The following is a 22,168-nucleotide window of genomic DNA, read 5'->3' on the forward strand; positions in this document are numbered from 1 at the left end:
GTGTGTGTGTGTGTGTGTGTGTGTGTGTGTATGCATGCGCATGCACACTCTGTCTCTGTCTCTGTCTCTGTCTCTGTCTCTGTCTCTCTCTCTCTCTCTCTCTCTCTCTCTCTCTCTCTCCCTGTCACTCCCTCCCTCCAGTCAGAGAATATAGGGAGAATATAAATATGTTATATTTTGGGTGCCTGTGAAGGTCACAAGAGGATATTGGATGTTGGATGCCCTGGAACTGGAGTTACAGGAGGTTGAGTCACTCAGTGTGGGTTTTGGAAGAGCTGTCCTGTCTCTCCAGCCTGAGTATATGTGTGTTTATACTTATTGTATTCTGTTTTTTGAAGGGGTCACTATATGGCTCAGGTATAACTAGATTCATTGAACCAGGCTGGTTTTGAACCTAGGGATGTACTTGCCCCTCTTTCCACTTTCTAGGATTAAAGGTATGTACAACCACACTCCACCACCAGTTTCTATTTTTATCAAGCCACTCCCCCCACACTTCTTGTAATGCACTTGTTCTAAATGACTGGTGTAAATTTATTTAACTAGGAAAAAAAAACTTTGGATTCAAACTTGTAGGATTTTATTTTTTATTTGAGATTGATTGTTACATGGAAAGAAGGAGCAAACAGCTTTGCATTGTGTTTCCTGAACATATTAAAATAATTTCCAGTTCTTTGTAGATGTTGCTTTGGGATGACATTTTTTAGAATAAAAATGTTGGTTCTTTGCAGTTGTTTTCCTCTGATTCAAAGCCTGGGATTATCCTGGGCCTATTGCCTGTGTATAGAATCTGTCAGTGCAGGTTATGGCTGTGTAGCAATCTGCTGTCTTGGTTTTGTCTTAAATTGTAACTCTTGGATTTTATTATTTTGGAGTTTATGAGATAATTGTAACATTTTAGATGAGAATATTTTGTGGAAAATGATGATAGTCTGTAGGAGTCGGGGTTCTGGTTCCTAGAACAATTCTTTGTTTTTTTTTTTTTTCTTTTTCTTGTTTCAAGTTTATTTGTAAAAACAGCATAGGACACTGGTCATCTGCAATAGTGTGTAGGTGGGTGTGTCACGGCAGTCTGTCCGTCTGTCTTCACTTTGGCAGGGGCCTTTTCTATGGAGCCTTTACAGGGGCCTGGGCACCTCTGGGAGCCTGAGCTGGAGCCGAAGCCTGGGCCTTAGCTGGAGCTTTGGCCTCTGCCTTGGTTTGAACCATTGGCTTTGGTTGGCAGAGCCTACGACCCTTGGCCATGTAGCTTCGAATCCTCTTCCCAAGCTTGGGGTGAGCGATGAAAGCCAAACGGCTGAGTTTGCGGCTGGGGCCCTTTGGCATCTTGGGCTTGATGACCTGAGGCTTCACAAGGGCCTTGATGGCCTCTGCGCGTGCACTCACTGCCTTTGCATTGTTGGCCTGCATCTTCTTCAGACCTTTCTTGTTGTGCTTCTTGGCAAAACGCATGTTCCTCAGGAACTTGGGATCAACCCCCTTAAGAGATTCGTATCTTTGTGACCGGGGTTTCTTGATGCCATTCCTGTGCCATTTGCGGGACTGGTTGTGGGTGGTGTGGTTCTTGGACTTGGCCATGTCTGCACGGTAACCCGCTGCTCCCGCAGCGCCTGGGACCGGAAGAGAAAGAGAAAGACCCCTAGAACAATTCTTTACCTGGTATGTGTGGGAAGTCAGAGCCTAACCCCTAATCATTCAAACTTTCCTTTATTTTAAAAGAACTCTTTGGTACCTTAAGGACCACAATTACTATATTTAATTCATAATTTAAGCTAGTTTATTACATATTAGAGCAACAAAAGCAGACAACATCAGTTTTCTTTTTCCTCCCCCTTCTTTTCTTGGTAGCAGTGGTGCTTTGCTAAGTACTAGGAGCAATAAAACATTTGGCCAGCTTCATTATGGATAAGAAAGGTGGAAAAAACTGTGTATTGAACAGAAGGATAATTGTAATTGTAGATGCTTGAAAAATATGCTCGGAAAAGTATGCTTTTTTCCCCAAACTATCACGACAAATATCTTATAAATCTGAGGAAGAAGAGAAAGCTAGTTATAGCATTTCAGACTTTTAAAGTGAAAAGCTTCCACTGCAGTAGTAAAGCCCTAGTGGGTGTTTGTGGTACAAATCAAAGATACTTCCTCACTTCATAATAGGGAATTGGAAAGGATTGACTGAAGGGTTAACCTCAGTACAGTTCTCAATAGGTGAAGCCAGAGGATGGGAAGATGTGGTTGTTTCCTTTGTTTATGTCTTGGACAAACTTCATTAGTTTAAATGTTATACAACCATAAGCTACACTTCTTGGTTTGTTTTGAATTAAACAGTAGAGGGGAAAGTACATGGTTAGCAAAGAGTTAACCAAGCAGGCAGTCTCTGCTGGCTTTATAGAAGTGGGATTCCAGATCTAGGCTTTAGAGAAATCCATTCCACTTTTTTTAGGTGGCTGCTGTCTGTCGGATCTACTTTCTTTAATGGAGCTTCCTTCTATCTCCTCCTCTTTCTTATTATTATTTTCTCCCTCCTAATCTCCCCCCCTCTCCCTCCCTCCTTCCCTCTCCTCCGTGTGTGTGTGTGTGTGTGTGTGTGTGTGTGTGTGTGTGTGTGTGTGTGTGTGTGTGTGTGTGTGTGTGTGTTATTGCGTGTGTGCACGCACAACAAGCCTGCCTGCCTGCCTGTGTATGCAGATTATCATAGCCGTAGGAGAACTTGTCAGAGCATTGCAAGGAGACTTTTTTAATTTAAATTAAAAAATTTTTGTTCTTTTGAGACAATGTCTCTCTATGTAGTCTTTACTGTCTTCAAACTTGATATTTAGGCTGACCTTGAACTCAGGAATCTGCCTGCCTGTCTCCTAGATGCAGAGATTAAAAGGGGTCTTAACAGTTTACTTATTTATCAAACATCTTATTTATATATTTAAAATTCTCATTTATTTTTATGTGCCTGCATGTATGTCTGTGTGAGGATGCCAGATCCCCTTGAACTGGAGTTACAGACAGCTGTGTGAGCTCAGAATCAAACTTGGGTCCTCAAGACTGCAAGTACTCTTTCTTTTTTTTTTTTTTTTTTTACCCAAGGTTTGTTTATTTATTTATTTATTTTAACAACTTTATTTTACAGAACAAAGATAAATGTACAGATTTTAAGCATTTTTTGCATAAAATTATATAATACATTTTTGTCAGTACTTTTTTCAGATTTTAAAATAATTTTTACATAAAACTGTGTGAATATATTTTTTAGTCAGTACTTGATATTTTTAAAGGTTTGATAGTATGCATTGAAAACTTAATAGTTACAATGAGCATAAAGTGCATGTAAAACAAAATGTAACATGGAAATAGTCAAAGTTTTCTTGTTGTATAAAGATTTTTTTGTTTTTATTTTGTTTTCTTTATTTCTTGGACTTCATACAGTCTATGAGTTGTTTCTGGGGCAGTGCGAGCCTCTGGGGTTAGCATCCCACTATCAGTGACTGCATATGCAAGTACTCTTTCTTAATTGTTGAGCTATCTTGTTGAGCTATCTCCCTAGCCTTGCCTGTTTTTTCTTGTGCTGCTGCTGCTGTGGGGATAAAGTTGGAGGATTTAATGGAGAGCCTTCCTTATGCTGGGAGATGATGCTGAAAGTTTTCTTCTTGAGTGGTATTAGATTGGCAGGGCTATGTGATTAATCTTTCCTGATATTTAATTTTTTTTGAGACATGGTTTTACTTATCCCATGCTGGCCTTGAACTCATTGTTTTGCCAAGATTGGCATTAAAGTTCTTTACCTTAATGCACCAACCTTTTGATTGCTATTGGGATTACAGGCATTCATCAGTAAGCTCAGCCCACAACTCCAGTTATGAATGAGATATGTATATATACTTCTGGGGCTGGAGAGATGCCTCAGCAGCCAAGAGCACTTGCTGTTCTTCCAGAGGACTGGGGCTTGATTGCACCCACATGGAGGTTCACAACTGTCTTTAATTCTAGTCCCAGGGCATATGATGTCTTCACAGGCAATGTGTACACATAGTACATAAAGTGAAAAGGCCCAAACACATAAGATAAAGCCAACAAAATAAGGTGTATAGCTATTTAGAATATAAATAGTAATGTAGCACACATTTTATAAATGTTTATTAAAACATTTGTAAAAATCAATTTGAGTTTTATCATCAAAGGCTTAAGGATTTTCAGTATTTTTACTGATAAGTATTTGGTTCTTTTAAAATACAACAGCAAAGACAGTTCTTTCCAGCCTCCTGTCTCTATCTCCCTAGCGCTGAGATTTTGGGTATCTTCTATCATGCCCACTTTTTCTTTTTTGTGATTGTCACTCTGTAGCCGGGCTGACCTTAAGTTTAAGAAAGCCTTTCTGGAAAATGCTGATTATAGGTTCCCCCATTATGTAGTATGTGGTTCATGTTTTGAAGATCAAATCCAGGCTTTGCTTCATGCTATAAGCAGTTCATTAAGTGAACTATCCCTAGGCCTAAGGTTTGTTTCTTTAATTTTTGTTTTATTTTTATAAAGCCAACACAATAGATACTATGTATGTATATATGTATGTATGTATGTATGTATGAAGACAGGGTCTCAATGTTTGCCTTATCCTGGAACTTGCTATGTAGATCATTCTGGTCTCAAACTCATGATAGGAAGTTCTCTTAACCTGAGCAATTTCTCATGCCCCGTGTATATTCTCTTTTAAAATAAAAACTGTAAGACAATATAGAGGGATGCTAACCTGCTCTCAGGTGGCATTAGTTGTGCCTGTGTGTGTATACATATATGTGTATATATATGCACATGTATATATAGACATACACACATGTGTATATGTGCAGATATGGGCTTACCCCTATGTGGAGGTCAGAAGACAACTACTGTGTTTCAGACAGAGTTTCATTTGTTATTTGCTACCGAATAAACTAAGCTAGATGGCCCATGAGCTTCCAGGAATTCTGTCTCCCATCTACTAGGTGCACAGCTGTGTTTGACTTTAACATGGATTTTAAGGTTTTTGCTCAGGGCCTCATACTTGCATGGCAAATACATTACTCACTGATCCTTTTCCTAGTGCCCCCTGCCTCATTTTTGAGACAGGAATTGAACCTGAAGCTCAGTGATTTAGCTGGACTGGCTGGCCAGCAAGCTTCTGGGATCCTCCTGTCTGTACTTTCCCAGTCTTGGGATCATGGGCACATTACTGCCCCACTGGACAAGCACTTGAACAACTGAACTATTTCTACAGGCTTACTAGTTACATTTCTCCACAGTATACAACCTTGCAGTATGTTATTTACAAAAATGAATTTAGAAGTGGTGGTGGTACATGCCTATAGTCCCAGTACTTGGAAGGCAGGTGGATCTCTTGAGTTTGAGGCCAGCCTGATCTACAGATCAGATTGAGTTTCAGGACAGCCAGGGCTAACACAGAAAAAAAACCTTATCTCAAAAAAACCAACCTTGCCTCCCCCAGTTTTTTTTTTTTTTTTTTTTTTTTTAAATTGTACCTTGAAACACGCATAAATTAGCTTGGCCATTTTTTTTTTCCCCTGAAAGTATAACTAAAGGATACCTAAGTGTATGCTGTATATGCTATGTATGTATTGTTGATTTGGAAACACTGACAAGACTGTTTAAAAATGTAACTATTCAGCCTCTGGCTCTTTAATCCCAGGATTTAGAGGCAGAGGCTGCTGGATTCCTGTGTGTTCCAGACTAGCCTTCAAAATAAGAGAGAGTTTGCCTTTAAAAACAAAAACAACAAACAAAAAATCTTAACATCCTGGTAACTACTTGTCTTAGTTAGGGTTTTACTGCTCTGAACAAACATCATGACCAAGGTAATTCTCATAAAGGACTTTTAATTGGAACTGACTTACAGGTTCAGAGGTTCATCAAGGCATGGCAGTATTCAGATAGGCATGGTGCAGGCACAGTTGAGAGTTCTGCATCTTCATCTGCTAGTGGAAGACTAGTTTCCAGGCAGCCAGGGTCTTAAAGCTCACACTCACAGTGACATACCTACTCCAACAAGTCTATACCTCCAAATAGTGCCACTCCCTGGGCCAAGGATATATGAACCATTACACTTTCTCTTTTACACAGGGCTCCATGTGTCACAGTCTGGCTTCTAAACAGCTGTTATAGTTAAGGATGACAGAATTTCTCATCCTCCTGTTTCTATGTCTTTAGTGCTAGGATTTCTGATAAGAACCCCCTTACCTAGATAAGGGATACAGAGGATTGAACCTAGAGCTTTGTGAATGTTAAGCAGGTGCTGAAGCAACTGAGCTATCCTTAGTTCTAAATTGTATAAACTTAAATAAGTTACTGTTGTTGTTTCTATCACAAGTGTAATCCAAGTATAAAATCATTACTGTAATTGCTAAGTTACTTTTGTTTGTATTTGAGACAGGGTGTCAGTATGTAGCTCTCAAAGTGGATACAGAGTATCTGCTTTTGTTTTGAGATGAAAGATGGTGCACCACAGTGCCCAGCTACAAAGTTACATTGTATACATGTTTTCAACTCTAAATTTGTATAAAATATAAAATAACAGGACTTATAGGATCCTGTTATATTCTTTAAAAACCATTTAGTGCCATATCAGAAGAATACTAAACTAAAAGTAATGGCTATGAGATTCTAAAGCCAGCACTCTGGAGACTGAGGGTGGAATAGTTGCAGTCCTAGTCCAGCCTGAATAGGAGAGATCTTTTCTCAGGCAGGCAGGCAGTCAATAGAACTCTGAATCACTTTTTATTTGCTGTGTTTTAATGGTAACAGTAACAAAAAAGTCATTTAGGTTCAAAAGTATTAAATACCATTATACTTGTTTGTATCTATTGCGGTATGGGCATGCATATAAGCAGTGCTAGTGTACATGTGCATTCATGTAGAGGCTAGAGGGTAGGATGCTACCTTCTTCAGTGGCTGTACACATTTTCTTGTGAGAAGGTCTTTCACTGAACTAGAAGGAAGATTTCTGTCTTGGCTACACTTTGTGGCCATTGCACTCTGAGTCATTCATATGTGGATTTCCCTGACCAGCCATTTTTGGGTGTGGCATGTGGAGCTATGATTGACTTTTACATAGATATTGGGGCCCTTAGGCATTGCAGAATACTCTTATCCACTAGTCCCAGTCTTTTATCCTTTGTGGCAAATTTGATAAGTTGTGTAGTTTTATAAGTAGAAAAGTGTTCTTGTGATTGAAAGTGGTTGTGATCATTTCTTTGGTAGGCATAGGTGATTGACTGCTTGTGGGTAGAGTATAAACCTGTTCTCCCGGTGAACAGTTGCCCTCATTTGTTTAATGGTATTGATAATTAAAAAGTCATCAGAATTAAATACATTACAGTGTGTTTTTCAATGTTTTCTTTTAAAAAAATTTTTTATTGCCACTAATTGAATATTGACCAGTGCTGGAGAGATGGCTCATTTGTTGCTCTTGTAGAGGACCTAGGCTTTATTCTCAGCACCCACATGGTACCTCATAACCACTATTTTTTACGAACTATGTCATTGTCTGATCTTCAAAGGCACCAGGCACACATGTGCACCATGCTTATATTCCAGGCAAAACACTCATCTATCAACATATAAAATAAATAAAATAGCACATGATGCCATCCTCTTCAGTTATCTAAAAAAACTACTTTATACATCAGAGGAAACAAAAGAGAAAGCTGAATATAACCAAGAAAGCAGAAAAATCTTTAAAATTTTGTAATTAGTTTTTTGTTTCTGTGTGTATTTGACACAGGGCTTCTTTATGTGTCATTCTGGTACCCTCTATTTAGAACACACTGGTCTTGAACTCACAGAGAGATCCTTTTGTCTTTGCTTCCCAATTTAATCCTTCTGTTGGGATTAAAGATGTGGTTTACCATTTATATTTGACAATACTGATAAGAACATATTCTTAACTATAGTCCTTTAATTTTGTTTTTGTGTTAACTGTTAAAGTTGCAGGATAATTTTACATTTTTACTGTTCATAGCAGAGTCAAATTATATGTGTTTTTGTTGTTTCTGTTGTTTGAGACAGGGTTTCTCTGTGTAGCCGTGGCTGCTGACCTGGAACTAGTTCTGTAGACCAGGCTGGAGCCCAGCACCATCCGGCTGACACACACACACACACACACACACACACACACACACACACACACACACACTCACTCACTCACTCACTTACTCTCATATATATATATGAATGACAATGATTTTTACTCTTTTGTGGATGATGTGTGTCGTCCCTAAAAGCCTAAGATTCTTTGAGAGAGCCTTTTAGTGTTTATTCACTTATTTATAGGAGAGTTTCTTGTTGCTGAAGCTGGCCTAAAAATGTCAAAAGTGACCCAGAACTCCTTATTTAAGGGCTCTACCTCCTAAGTGCTATGCTTTACAGGTGTACTGTATAACTTTTGTTCTACCTTTGTTAAATTGAAATTTCTTAACATTGTCTAGATGTTCTTTTTTGTTTGTGAAATAAGGTTTTGCATTGTGCTGGTACTCACTGTATACCTTGGATGGCAGCTAGCTCCTTTCTCTCAGTCTTGTGCATATGAGGATTATGCTACGTTCTACAATATCCAGCCTCCTCCTTTGCTCCTCCACCCTTTGAGATAGTCTCAAAACTTTTTTAAAATATAAATTTTCTTGATTTATGTTGTTATTGAAATGGTTTGTTATTAAAAAAAAAAAAAAGTATGTTTGGTCTCCTCCTCCCCTCCCTCTTTTTTGTCTTTTGAGGCAGTCTCACTCTGCTGTCCTAACTGATTTGGAACTCCCTGTGTAGACAGGCTTGTTGTAAGTTCACAGACCTCTGCCTCTGCCCTGAGTGCTGAGATGGCAGGTGCAGTCCATCATGCCAGCATTGATCTGCTACTTCAGTCAGATACTTTTCTTTCAGCACCCACTGCATTGGACCAAAAATAACTTTTAGAAACATAGTTATCCACCATTTTGGAATGTTAGGTCATAAAAATGACAACAGCAGTCTTAGATGTTCTGAAGGGAACAAACCGAGGGTAGAATTCAGTGGTACAGTACTTTTCTCGAATGGGGAAGGCCTAGGTTCCATGCTTCACACCATTAAAACAAGCAAAAATTGAATACCTACCATAATGGTTTTTTTCTAATAGCACATAGGAGATAAGGGGCGGTATTACAAAAGAGTTATAAATAAAATATATCCTATTTTATTTTATTTATAAATATTCGAACAGCCTAGAGAGAAATCTAGAAAATGAAATGCTCATCCCCTATTCTTTTTGTATGTGTGCACGAATACTCATTCTATTCTAACTTGATAACGTAGCATATATTAACTTTCTACCTTCTTTTGCACTTCACAGTTATTTGAGCATCTTTCTATTTTTAGCTCATAAATGTCTATTTTAATTACTGTTTCATTGATGTGATAAAAATTCCCTGACTAAATCACTTTAATGGAGAAAGTTGTTTATTTAATTTCCATCTTAGTGGGGAAATCAAGGCAGGAGACTGAAGTATCCTGTCATTGTATCACTATCAGGAAACAGAGATGGATAAATGCATGCCTGCTGCTCAGTTTGCTCTCTATACTTTAGAGAGTCCAGGATTCCTTGTCTAGGGAATGGTATCACCCACAGTGGGCACATTTCCCACTTCAGTTATTACAATCACTGGTATAACCCCTCACTGGTATTCCCAAAAGCCCATCTCGTAGATGATTCTGGAGTCTATCAAGTTGATGACAGTGAACACTAACCATCAAAACATCTCTCATATCTCTCAGAATGTATCCAGGGAAGGCTGTGGAGAAAAGGCTCATGGTTTATTCACTGCTATCCCAAAGGATCCAGGTTTGGTTCCCAGAATCCACATGGCAGCTCATAACTTCTGTTCTAGGGGAAAACAAGGCTGTGTCCTGATATCTGCAGGCAGTGCATATACATTGTGCACATGTAGGCAAAACACCAACACATGTAAAAAAATGATCAATCAAGCAAGATTGAATCTCACTTATGTCAAGGATTGTAATATTTTATTTAATACATTAAAAATTGTCGTGTGTGTGTGTGTGTGTGTGTGTGTGTGTGTGTGTGTGTGTGTGTGTGTATAGAAGACAACTTCCAGAGATCAAACTTAGGTCACAGTGTTTTATGTAAGCTCTTTTATCCACTCGATTATTTTAGACACTTGGGGTTCTAGCACCTGTCCTTATGGAGAAAATATTTGAGTGCTGAAAGACACACATTTAATTTCAGGTACAATGAGCAAAAATACATGTGGTAATGCACTAACAGCATTTGAATTCTGATAAATGTCAGATTTAAGAAAAATCTGTTGTGATGACATTGAATTGTCTTTTCTGAGGGATCAGGTAGTTTTGAGAAAGTTTATTTTTATTTACTTTAGATTATTTTATGTATATGAATATTTTGCTTGCATGTATGTAAGTGCACTATCTGCATGCCTGGTGTCCTCTGAGGTCAGAAGAGGTTATTGGATCCTCTGGGAATGGAGTTGTTGTGAGCTTCCATGTAGGTGCTGGGATTGGAACCTGGGTCCTATGCAAAAGCAGTAAGTGTTCTGATTCTCTGAATCATTTCTCCAGCACAGTTGGGAGTAATTTTGATAAGATCATAGTGACAGAACAGAATTGGCATGCTATATTCAGGGGACACTCATGTCTTAAAAGAAGATTTTATTTTGTAATAGGGGCATTATAAGAAGTCATCTTTGGGAGGTCCATAGGGTTCTGATCATAGTGATAATGCATAATGATAAGCTGTATGTGATTGCCTGTACAGTGAGGAGCTGATCATACAATGGCTGCATGCCTGGGAGCTGATCACATGACTGCATGCATGATTAGCAGTTTATTTTTTTCTCAACAATTTATTTGTATTTTTATTTACTTGTCTCTGTGAGTGTCCAGCACATTTGCCCTGGTGCCTGCAGAGGCCAGAGAGGGTACCATTCTTTGGAGCTGAAGTAATAGGTGTTGTTAGCTGCCTGACACATGCGCTGGGAACAGAACTTGCGTCCTCTGGAAGAACAGCAAATGCTCTTAGCCTTTGAGTCATCTCTGTAGCCCCAGGAGCTGGGATGTTTGTTATAAATTTATGAAAACTTATTGGAGGGTTTTAACCTTGTTAGATTAGCAGGAATGTTGAAATAATCTTGGGAGAATCAGTGTAGAGTTAGGGCAATGATCAAGGAGAGAAATGATCTTAAATGTTTGGAAGGCTTCAATGATAGATAAGATCTACTCATAGATTTTTAATGGGCTAGATGAGGAAAAGAAAGTTGCTTTTTTTGATTTGTGGTTTCACGTCTGTGGACAATAGTGTTTATGAAATCCCAGTAGAGAAACAGGCTTAAAATTTATTGGAGGCATCTTAACTAACCATTCCCCTGTTATAATTATTTAATGAATTATCAAGTTTATTGTTGCTTTATAGTGAACAGCCTTAAATATATTTGTATCCATGGGTATATTCTAGAGGATAAACTTCTATGTAAAGTTCTCTTATCAAAAAATGGGTGCCTTACAAAACCCTGTGTGTGTGTGTGTGTGTGTGTGTGTGTGTGTGTGTGTGTGTGTGTGTGTGTGTGTGTGTGTGTTGAGGTAGTAGAGACATGGAGTAGAATTGAGTAATAGTTACTCCTCCTTGGATAGGGACTAGTCCATTTCCACTGAAAAACTGATTAAACAAGAGGTTGAAGTTCTGGAGGATTCACTGTTATTAAAATATGTATGGAATAGTTTCTGTATGATATAAACCCTCGTTAAACCACTTTCATATAATTTAAATTACCTCCCTTCCTTTCTTCCTTCCCTTTAGTTTTATTGTGAGACAAAGTCTCACTAGTTTAGAAACTCACAAACCAGTGGATGAATATATATGTGTGTGTGTGTGTGTGTGTGTGTGATAAGAAAGTAAGAGATACTTTTCCCTTTCTCAGAATCAAAGGTCTTTGGTTTTCCTTTTGGGTGTTTTCCCCCCACTTCCTGTTTTTTTTTTTTTTTTTTTTTTTTTTTTTTTTTTTTTAAAGGAATCTTAACTGTCAGGTGGGAAGGATCTGAGAGGAGTGGAAACTTGGATCAATGGCTCCACTGATCATGGCCATTTACTTAATTGTTCTGGGCCTATATTTTCTTGATTGAAAATGGGGAGAGTCTATTTTTTGACTTATCAAGAAAGTTCAGTGCTTTCGATCTCCAAACTTGAGAACTACTAAAGTAGTTCAAGCATGTGTCTACCCTTAACCACCAGTTACTCATTATTTATGCATTTTCAGGACAAACTTCTGTCCATATATCTGATACCAATTTTCTTCTTTTGAGTTGCCTTCACAAAATGCTTCAGAAAAGCATCTTAAGAGAGGCAGGTTTTATTTATATCATAGTTTCAGATGATTCAGTTTGGCTGCTTGTCCATGTGCTTAAACAAAAGCGTGGTGAGGTAGTGGAGGTTCTTCACATAAAGGGTGGACAGGAAACAGAGAAAAGGATGCTTGGGTGCTGACTTTGGGGCTGGCTGGCTTTGTTTCTTTGTTCCTTCCTTCCTTCCTTCCTTCCTTCCTTCCTTCCTTCCTTCCTTCCTTCCTTCCTTCCTTCCTTCCTTTCTTCAACATTATTATAAATCATATATCTTTATTCTAAAGTTTTTTTAAAGAAATAATTATAATTAGTATTTTTTTGAGACAGGGTTTCTCTATGTAGCCCTAGCTGTCCTAGAACTCTGAGACTCACCTCCAGTGCTGGGATTAAAGACATATGCCACCACACCTGGCTTATTTTGAAGTGTTTTAATGGTGTTGTATGTGTTTACTATGAACCTTATATTTCTGCCTACACATCTCTGGCTTGTAGATAAGATGCCATGTGCAATGAAACCTGAGTACATAGGAACATTTGCTTTTTTATTTTTGAGCTAGGATTTCATGTATCCTCTGCTTGTCTTTGCCATTTGTGTTGTTAAAGATGACCTTAACTTCTGATTCTCCGGACTCCTGCAAACTGCTGGTATTAAAAGCATGGGCCACTATGCTTATTTTATGTGGCTTCTGGGATAGAACCCAGGGTTTCATGTATGCCAGCCAAGTACTTTACAGCAGAATGTTTTTAACTTTTCGTTGTTTTGGTCAATATGATTTTTGGGAGGCAGTATTGCTGTGTAGCTTCAGATGTCCTTAAATTTATCATACTACCTTCTCGTGTTCTGGAATGCCGAGGTCATAGGTGTATGCCGCCATACCTGGCAAAGAACATGTCTGCTCCAATGCCAGGTCCAATGCCCAGCACTCACATGGCAGTTCACAACTGGTCTACATAGTGAATTCCATGCCTAGCCATGGCTTTTTAGAGACCCTTTCATTCATATATATAAAATACTGCATGTGGGTCACACATGCAGGTCAGAGAATAACTTTGGACATTGTTCTTGCCTTCTACCAGTTTCTGGGTGATTATCTTTTTCTGCTTCCTATCTTTCACTATAGGAATTTACCACACATTTTTATGGGCTCTGAATTATCAGACTGGTCAGGTCTATGCAGCAAGTGCTTGTACTTACTGAGCAATCTCCTTGCTCCCTTCCTTCCTTCCTTCCTTCCTTCCTTCCTTCCTTCCTTCCTTCCTTCCTTTCTTCCTTCCTAGGATCATAAAGAGGTGTTTTTAATTGATAACTTAATTTCTTCATACAATATTGCACAAATGCAAATCCTTGTTCCTTTCTTACTGAGATGCTTTATCAGTGTAGCCCTGACTAGCTTGGAGTTTGTTAGTTAGACCACACTGATGTCTTTGAGCATCTGATGGAATTATAGGCCAGAGGTACTATGCCTTGCTAATTCCTGAATTTGTTATTTTCCCTTTCATTAAAATGTTGATTGTTGTATAAATTCACAAAGAACTGTTAGTTAGAGCCATGCTGGGTAAAATCTCAGGTTTATCACATTAACTTAGCAGTGTAGAACTTGGCCTGATCTCTGATGACAACCCCAATATAAGAAGCTGGTTCAGATGTTGACGTTTGCCACAAAGAGACAAGTTGATAGATTACATATCATGGGGAGGTTTGGGGACAAGTACTGAGTGGATAAGAGTCTGCTGACAGTATGCTTTCATGTCAGTCACACGTAAGGAAATTTAACAAAAATGTCAACTAGCTGTATGCCAAAGAAGAAAAGGAACCAGTTGGACTGTCAGGGTTCACAAGTTCCTTGGCCTTTCAGAGACCGTTTCTGTCTGTAGTGTAGATGATGCCAATGAGAACTTAGGTGAAGTAGCCATTTAGAAAAATGTTAAAGCATCTTAACAAACATATGGTTGTTATAGAATCTTTTGAGGTGGACATTGTTTCTCCTCTTTTCCTTTTTCACAACTGAGTCCCAGAGGATAGTAGTAGAGCCAGAATTTGAAGGAGGCAGTCTTCACATAGGACCTGTACTTTAATGTAGTGAAGGTCCTGCACTAATATATTTCCACTAAGCTCTATCTGAAATCTTTATTCTGCTGATACTTTTCACCATTTTTTAAAATGTTACCATACTTATCCATGTATCATAGGAATAAAAATGATGCATATTAAGTAACTACTGAACACAATAGCAATAGATAGACACCATTATCCCTGTTCAGGGAGGCAACAGAACCAAAACAAAAACAAAAGTTTGATTTGTTTCTAGAAACTGAGGATGTGGCTCTCTACTGATCATTTGCCTAGCTTACACAATGTCCTCAACAGTTCCAACCTTAAAAAAAAGCTGCCTTTCTAGTAAGAAGAAAACATCTAGTTTAAGCATTCATCTTCTGTAATTCACATATACTCAACACACACACACACACACACACACACACACACACACACACACACACACACACACACACCATCTGTCCATCTAAGTCTTTACTTAGCGTGTATCATAGAATCCCCTCTGCTCTAGAGCTCGCTCCAAGTCTCTTTTTTTAGCCATCATTTCCTCCCCCCATTTTTTATAGAGTTTCTGGTCTAGTGGTGAGAGATTCCTCAGTGTAGCCAATGACAGTGTTGTTCCTTAGGAGCTAGTTTGATATTTTAGAATGCTCATAATTTTAGATAGGTTCCTCTCTAGATGAACAGAATTTATGTATATATTTCACATATTAATAGGGAATATATTGGATTGCTCTAATGCAGCAGTGACAGTTTGCATACCAGAGAGTCAAGAACCATTTTCCAAGTCTGGACAGCTGAATGACTTAGACATAGAAGTCCCTAACCATAGCTGAAAGCTTGGAGCTCTCTTTTAGAGTCTCTGGTATTCAGTCTCAGTTGGAAAAAAGGCCGGAGAAGCTGGAGTCATGCCAGCAAGTGACAGAAGTGATAGATGCAGTAAGAGGGGGCATGCAGGTTCCTGGACTTTCCTCAGCAATCCATTGAAAGACACTATGCACATTTACCTTGCACTGTCCCTACTTTAGAATACTTATAGATGCACAGGTAAATTTTACTTCTTGACAGTGTGTGTGTTTCTGCACAAGAGCATACATGCTTACCCGTTATGGCACACGTGGAGGTAAGAGGATGATTTGTTGGAATTGGTCTTCTTTACTACATAGATCCTGGGGACCAAGCTCAGGTTGTTGATCTTAGTGCAAAAGACCTTTTCTCAACTGAGCCATCTTGTGTTTTTACTTGATATGCTACACACACACACACACACACACACACACACACACACACGGTATGTTTTATTTACATACACACAGTGTATGTGTGTAGAAAATATGCAGGAAAAGTTGCTTCTCTTTTCATATAGGCGAGATAGTCATAAAAAGATTTATATGTTATTAGCTATAGTTGTATATGATTTTAGCTGAGTATCATCACTTAAATGATTCATCTGAATAGTCTTTTCTTGCTGAACAGGGACATCTCTGCTGGCACCCTATCATTTTGAAAATTACATTTCAGTTAATTTGTTTTCTGTGTATGTAGGAAGGGCACATGTGCTATGGAACTCACATGGGAGGTCAGAGGATTTAACTTGCTGGAGTTGATTATCTTCTACCATGTGCATCCTAAGAATCAAAAGGAAGTTACCAGGCTTGGTGGAAAGTGCCTTTACCAGCTGACCCAACTTGCAGATTCTTCATATTTATCTTTTGAGACTTAAACACTCTCTCTATTAGTTACTTTTCTATTGCTCTGATAAAACGCCATGACTGATTCGGTATTGTGCTTTTAGAGTGGTGGTTCTCAATCTGTGGGATTCAGCCTCTTTGTGTTTTGTATATCAAATATTTATATTATGATTCACAACAACAGCAGCAAAATTAGTTATTAAGTATCAGCAAATAAATAATTTTATGGTTGGGGGTTACCCAATATGAGGAACTATACTAAAGGGTCTCAACATTAGGAAGGAAGAGAACCACACTATTCTAGAGGCTTTGAATTTATCATGATGGGGAGTGTTGGTAGCTGGGGCAGAGTTCAGAGCTTATCGTGTACCACAAGTGTAGAGAGCTAACTTAAAATTGTGCCAGTCTTTTAACTCACAAAGCTACCTTTAGTGACACACCTCCTCCAATAAGGCCACACTTCTAAGCCCTTAAACAGCACCAGCTGGAGACTTTTTCAAATGTCTACGTCTATAGGAGACATTTCTCATTCAAACCAATACAATGCTCAAATGAAAGTCCTTCACTTAATGACTTTGTGTGCTTTATTATTTATTCAGGATAAATTCTCATTTTGCCTTCCTGGGCCAAAGGCTATACAAATTCTGTCTTTTAAAAAAGTTATTTGTTTTTGTTTATTTCTTTATGTGCATTGGTGTTTTGCATGCATGTATGTCTGTGTGAGTGTATTTGATTCCCTGGAATGGGAGATATAGGCAGTTTTGAGCTGATATGTGGATTCTGGGAATTGAACTTAGACCCTCTGGAAAAACATCCAGTGTTCGTAAATGCTGAGTCACGTCTCCAGCCCCTCGAATGACTTTAATAATGGCAAATATCACTAAAGAATAATTATAGCAATTTCTGTTCTTACTAAGAATAAATGTCTGGTGTGGCGACACAAGCCTTCAGTGCCAGAGATATGAAGCCCTGGTGTCTTACGTCAGTGTACTTTGCTGTGAAGAGACACTGTGACCAAGGCAACTCTTAAAAGAAAGCATTTAACCAGGTGCTTGCTTAGAGTTTCAGAGGCTTAGTCAATTATTATTATGACTGGGAATGTGGTGGCATGCATGGTTCTAGAGCAGTATGGAGAGCTACATTCCCTAGGCAGAGAGGCTGAAAGAGAATAGGTCTTACATGGGTTTTTGAATCTCTTTCAACAAGGCCACACCTCCTAATCCTTCTAATTCTTGCAAATGGTAACTAAGGCCATTCTTATTCAAACCACACTTGGCATTACAGATTCCATTTCAGAGGGAAAATTACCTCTTTACTCATCTTGAAAATTATAGAAGTTGTATAATTTCTAGGAAAATATTTTCATATTTTCCATCTAAAATGGTTATTTGTATGTATCATAAGTCATCTAGGACTGAAGGGATCTTCCAGAGATAAATGGGGTGGGGTGTGGATGGAAAACCACACTTATCATTTGTTTAAAAAGGCCTCAAATGTTAAACTTGGGAGGTGGATATTTCCTTGCTGTGCTGTAGATAGCTTCAGGGATTTTTCTTGCACTTTACTCATATTTGGAATAATTTGTGTTGCCACATGTGCTACTACTATGCATGCATAGAGGTCAGATGGTTCTCTACTTCTATCATGTGAGCAACTCAACTCAGGTCATCTGGCTTGGTAACAATGACCACTAACCACTGAGCAATTTTTTCCCCGACTATAGATTTGACCACTGAAATCAAAGGCAGAATTGGTGAGATAGCTTAGGAGAGAGAGAAGCCAGGTAGTGGAAAGTTTCAGGTGATTGTACAGGGAATAGAATGTAATCGGTGCTGTGTGATATTTGCATGCAGAGAATGGGCAATATAGTTTACTACTATAAAGAGTTCAGATGGACCAATCAAATGTTGCTTAAAGCTTTTAGCTTAAAATACCAGAAGGTAATTTCTTCAACCAAATCTTAAGATTTCATGGAGTGTCTAGTCTCTGTTACCAATTTTTTTTAAACACCAGAACTTTATATTTCTTGTGATTAGGAAAATTAATATGGGGTCTGGAAAGAAGGCACTGACTGCCTTTCCAGAGGTCCTGAGTTCAATTCCCAGCATGGTGGTTCAACCATCTGGAATGGGATCAGATGCCCTCTTCTGGTGTGTCTGAAGACAGCTGCAGTGTACTCATATAAATAAAAATAAATGAATCTTTGAAAGAATTGTGTGTGTTTGTTTGTATGGGTCTATGTGTTTACACCACTGTGTGTGGGTGCCCACAGAAGAGTGTATCAGATTGTCTGGGCTAGAGTCAACTGGTACTTTTGTGATTCTAATGTGGGTGCTAGGGGCTGAACTCAGGCCCTACATATATTTAAGTATTTTATGTTTTCTATTTTATTATAAAAATAGAGTGAAAAATGAGACCCACGTATTTATTAGTTGCTGCAGGTAGAATCAAGCTCCAGGACTTGCTGTATAGATAGACTAGGCTGACCTCAAACTCATAGAGATCTAACCTAGTCCTGGGATTAAAGGTTTGAACTACAGGTTTGGCCACTTATATAAGCCATTTTTTTCTCATTATTTTTTTTAAATTTACTTACTTTTTATTACTTTTGATTTATTTCTGTGCTTTTATATACACATGTAGGAGTCAGCACAGCTTGCAGGGTTTGTCTGCTCCTTTCACCATGTGAGTCCCAGGAGTTGACTCAGGTCCTCAGGGTTGGAGGCAAGCACCCTTACCCTCTGAATCATCTTGCTGGTCCAATTACACAAGCTTTTAGTAAATGGAATTTTTAGGTATTTTTAAATTTCAATAAATGTAGACTACAACCTTTTAAAAGTCTGAACTCTGTAAAGAACTTATTAGAAATGTAAAAGATAACAATGGATACAAAGGGAGCCTTGGAAAAGGTCACTTTAAACAAGCAAGATCTTGAATTAGTAGTTCCAAACTTAAGGTATTTATTAACATGGTTTGGCCCTCACATTCAGGCTTTAAGGAAAAAATTTTACTTAATGTGCTAATATTTGCCCTATTTTCCAACTGTGCTTCATATGGTGTTTAAGTTTTAAAACTCAACATTTGTCTTGGCATGATAGTCCATGGTACACATCTCAGTAGTTAGGGAGGATGAGGCAGGAATATTAGGAGTCCAAGGCCAGCCTGGGTTATACATGCGAACATCCCCCCCAAAAATTAATTTTATGTGCTTATTTGCTTTATTTATTTATTTATTTATTTATTTATTTATTTATTTATTTATTTGCTGTAGGCCTCGAAGTAGAGGAAAATCTACAGTGGAAGACGAGGACAGCACGGATGGACTGGAGACAACGGAAACAGAAAATACTGTGGAGACAGGTATTGGATCTTAATGCGAGTTTTGGCAAAATACATAATCATTTATACTTATTTAATCACTACACATCACATTTGTATAGCGATGTCTGTGTTAGCATTTATCTGATATGAAACTCGTAAGTCTTCCATCTGTTTAAATTATTTGATGCCTATTGATAGAGTAAAAACTAAGCTTTCTTTTTTAGTTTTTCCTTTGAGTCATTATTTAGTTTGAATTATTTGGTGTATATGTGAATGTATTTTAATAAAACAAATACAACTTTCTGAAACTCATTTCTGACTTGTGAACCATCAAGTATTTGTTAAAGCTTTTGTTAATATGAATATAGAGGAAAATGTTTTATTAGTGACTGGTATTATGAAGTCCTGCGCTAAACCATACGTTTCTGTACCTTCAGATACCTTAAATATACCGGTGTGCATTGTGTATCCACAAGAATGAATAAGTAAAATACCAAGACTCATTCCCAAAATCTTAACAAGTTAGTGACTTAATAAGTTGTGGGACCATGGCCTGAGTAGAGGATGGCTTTCTGGGGCATTCTGCCTACTGCTCTGTGTCTCCCACAGTGGCATCTGGGCATTGCTTATCAAGATGAGTATTCCCTTGGTATGTATAGACTCTCGTAAAATTTCTTAGGAAAAGAAAGGTTGCTTCATCTTTTCTAAATCTTTTGGGTGTGCATGACTTTTGCCTGCATACGGTGCACACAGGGAAACGAAGGGGATCAGAAGAGGGTAGTGGGTTTCCAGGTACTGGAGTTGTAGGTAGATATGAACTACAGTGCAACTGGGAATCAAACTTGGATCCTGTGGAAGAGCAGTCTCTCCACATCTCTCCAGCCCCACTTTATTTTTTTTAAAGTGTGTGTATGTGAGAGAGAGAGAGAGAGAGAGGGAGGGAGGGAGGGAGGGAGGGAGGGAGGGAGGGAGGGAGGGGAGGAGAGCCTCAGAGGACAACTTGGGAAGTTTTCTACTGTATGGCCTGTGGGGATCACTTGACAGCAAGCTTCTTAACTCACAGAACAGTGTGCTTCATGTTTTAAGATATTTTCTAGAAATTACTTTATTTCTTACTATGTGAGTGCAGAGTTCTTGGAAAGCTTTTGTGTACCCTGTAATTCCCATTTTCCTTCCTATTTTGTTTCATTAGTGTAATAGAGTGAAGCTTGGAAGTTCAAAATCTTTTATTCCTTTAAAAATATTCCTCCCCACCTCTCCTTTCCTATTCATATCTTTCCCCCTTTCTTCCCTCCATTATTTAGAGTTTATTATTATTTTTTATGTGTATGTCTATTTGTATATGCTGGAGTGAACATGGGACCCAGAAGAGGCTTTGGATTTCTGGGAGCTGGAGCCACAGGCAGCTTTCCAACATGAGTACTTGGGATCCAAACTGGGATTCTCTGTAACAGCAATAAACAATGATAACTGCTGGATTATCTCCAAGAACCCCTTAAAGTCATGGTGTCCACCCCTTCACCCCCACAGGAAGCATCTCACTGTGTAGCCCTGTCTGTTCTAGAACTCTATGTAGACTAGGCTTGGGTAGAACTCACAAGAGATTCACTTGCCTCTGCCTCCCAGGTGCTGGGATTAAAAAGTGCTTGTCACTATGTTTAGCTCCTTAAGAGTTTTAAGCGACATTTTCCAACCTTTATTAAAAAAAATCATATTAAGACAGTGACATCCGGCAATCTTCTTTTTAAAAAATGTACCCATTAGTATTCTTCAGTATTCTCTTTCTTACTTGGCGAAGATTCAGCATCATTTTGTTTTTCCCCCTTGTAATCTTGTCTTTGTTTTCGAGACAGGGTTATCTCTGTGTAGTCTTGGCTGTCCTAGAACTCACTCTGTAGACCAGGCTGATTCAGAGAGATTCTCCTGCCTCTGCCTCCTGAGAGCTAAGAGGCATGTGCCACCACCACCTGACTTTTCTCCTAGAATCTGTTCAAAACCTTGAGTTTTGACTACTGATTTCTTTTAAACTCCTCCAGTTCCTCTCAGTCATACATTCTTAGAGTTCACACATTACCCTAGTTGTACTGCTATTTATTTGGGACAATTGGTGACTCCTTTTTGAAGTTGCATGGGTGCCTCCTTTATCCCCACCACACATTCTTAGTTTTTTACATATTGAAACCTCTACAGTTCAGGGATCTTATGAATGGGCTTGCTGCTTTTCTAGCTCCAAGTCTTTAAGTCAGTCTTTGTAAATTTTTTTTTTTTTAACCAAATGTAACTCTGGCTAGCCTGGAGTTCACAATTCTGGTTTACTTGCCTGTGCCTCCTGAGTGCTAGGATCAAAGGCATATACCACTATGCATGGCTACTGTCATTTTCTTGACACACCTTCAAATCTTCCACCAAACCCACATTATACATCTGTCAGCTGATCATGGCTGTAGATAACAATCTTGCTGATTGGTTCATCTCACATGACCTCAGATCTCAAGTGAGTCAAGACTGCTTTCCTCATTCTACACTTAACATACAAATTTTTTCTCTAGTAAATGAGGATGATTATTTCATTTACCATTTTCTCAAGCTTCTAATTCCTCAATTTAGTTTTCATTTTTTATTATTTTAGTGGACAAAAGGAATTTCATACTTACCCACCAGGTGTGCTCTCTCTCTCTCTTTTTGGTTTTGTTTTTTTCTCTCTCTCTCTCTCTTTTTTTTTTTTTCC

General features: G+C 38.5%; 2 protein-coding genes across 2 annotated transcripts in view; one reads left to right on the forward strand and one right to left on the reverse strand.

The window, feature by feature from the left end:
• KMT2C (lysine methyltransferase 2C) overlaps positions 1-22,168 on the forward strand; it is a gene marked incomplete at its 5' end in the record, with an annotated part of 192,527 nt that overhangs the window by 20,530 nt on the left and 149,829 nt on the right. Inside the window, one exon of the mRNA XM_080936200.1 lies at positions 19,391-19,479. Coding sequence (XP_080792326.1) covers positions 19,391-19,479 — 89 coding nt within the window. The remainder of the gene's footprint in view (positions 1-19,390; positions 19,480-22,168) is intronic.
• Positions 1,108-1,614, reverse strand: LOC308435510 (large ribosomal subunit protein eL29-like; the record flags this gene model as incomplete). The annotated part of the gene is made up of 1 exon (XM_080936195.1): positions 1,108-1,614. Exon 1 carries the CDS (start codon positions 1,576-1,578, stop codon positions 1,108-1,110), a length of 471 nt encoding a protein of 156 aa, XP_080792321.1. The 5' UTR covers positions 1,579-1,614.

Source organism: Micromys minutus, assembly GCF_963924665.1.
Source record: "Micromys minutus genome assembly, chromosome: 23".
Taxonomy (NCBI): Eukaryota; Metazoa; Chordata; class Mammalia; order Rodentia; family Muridae; genus Micromys; species Micromys minutus.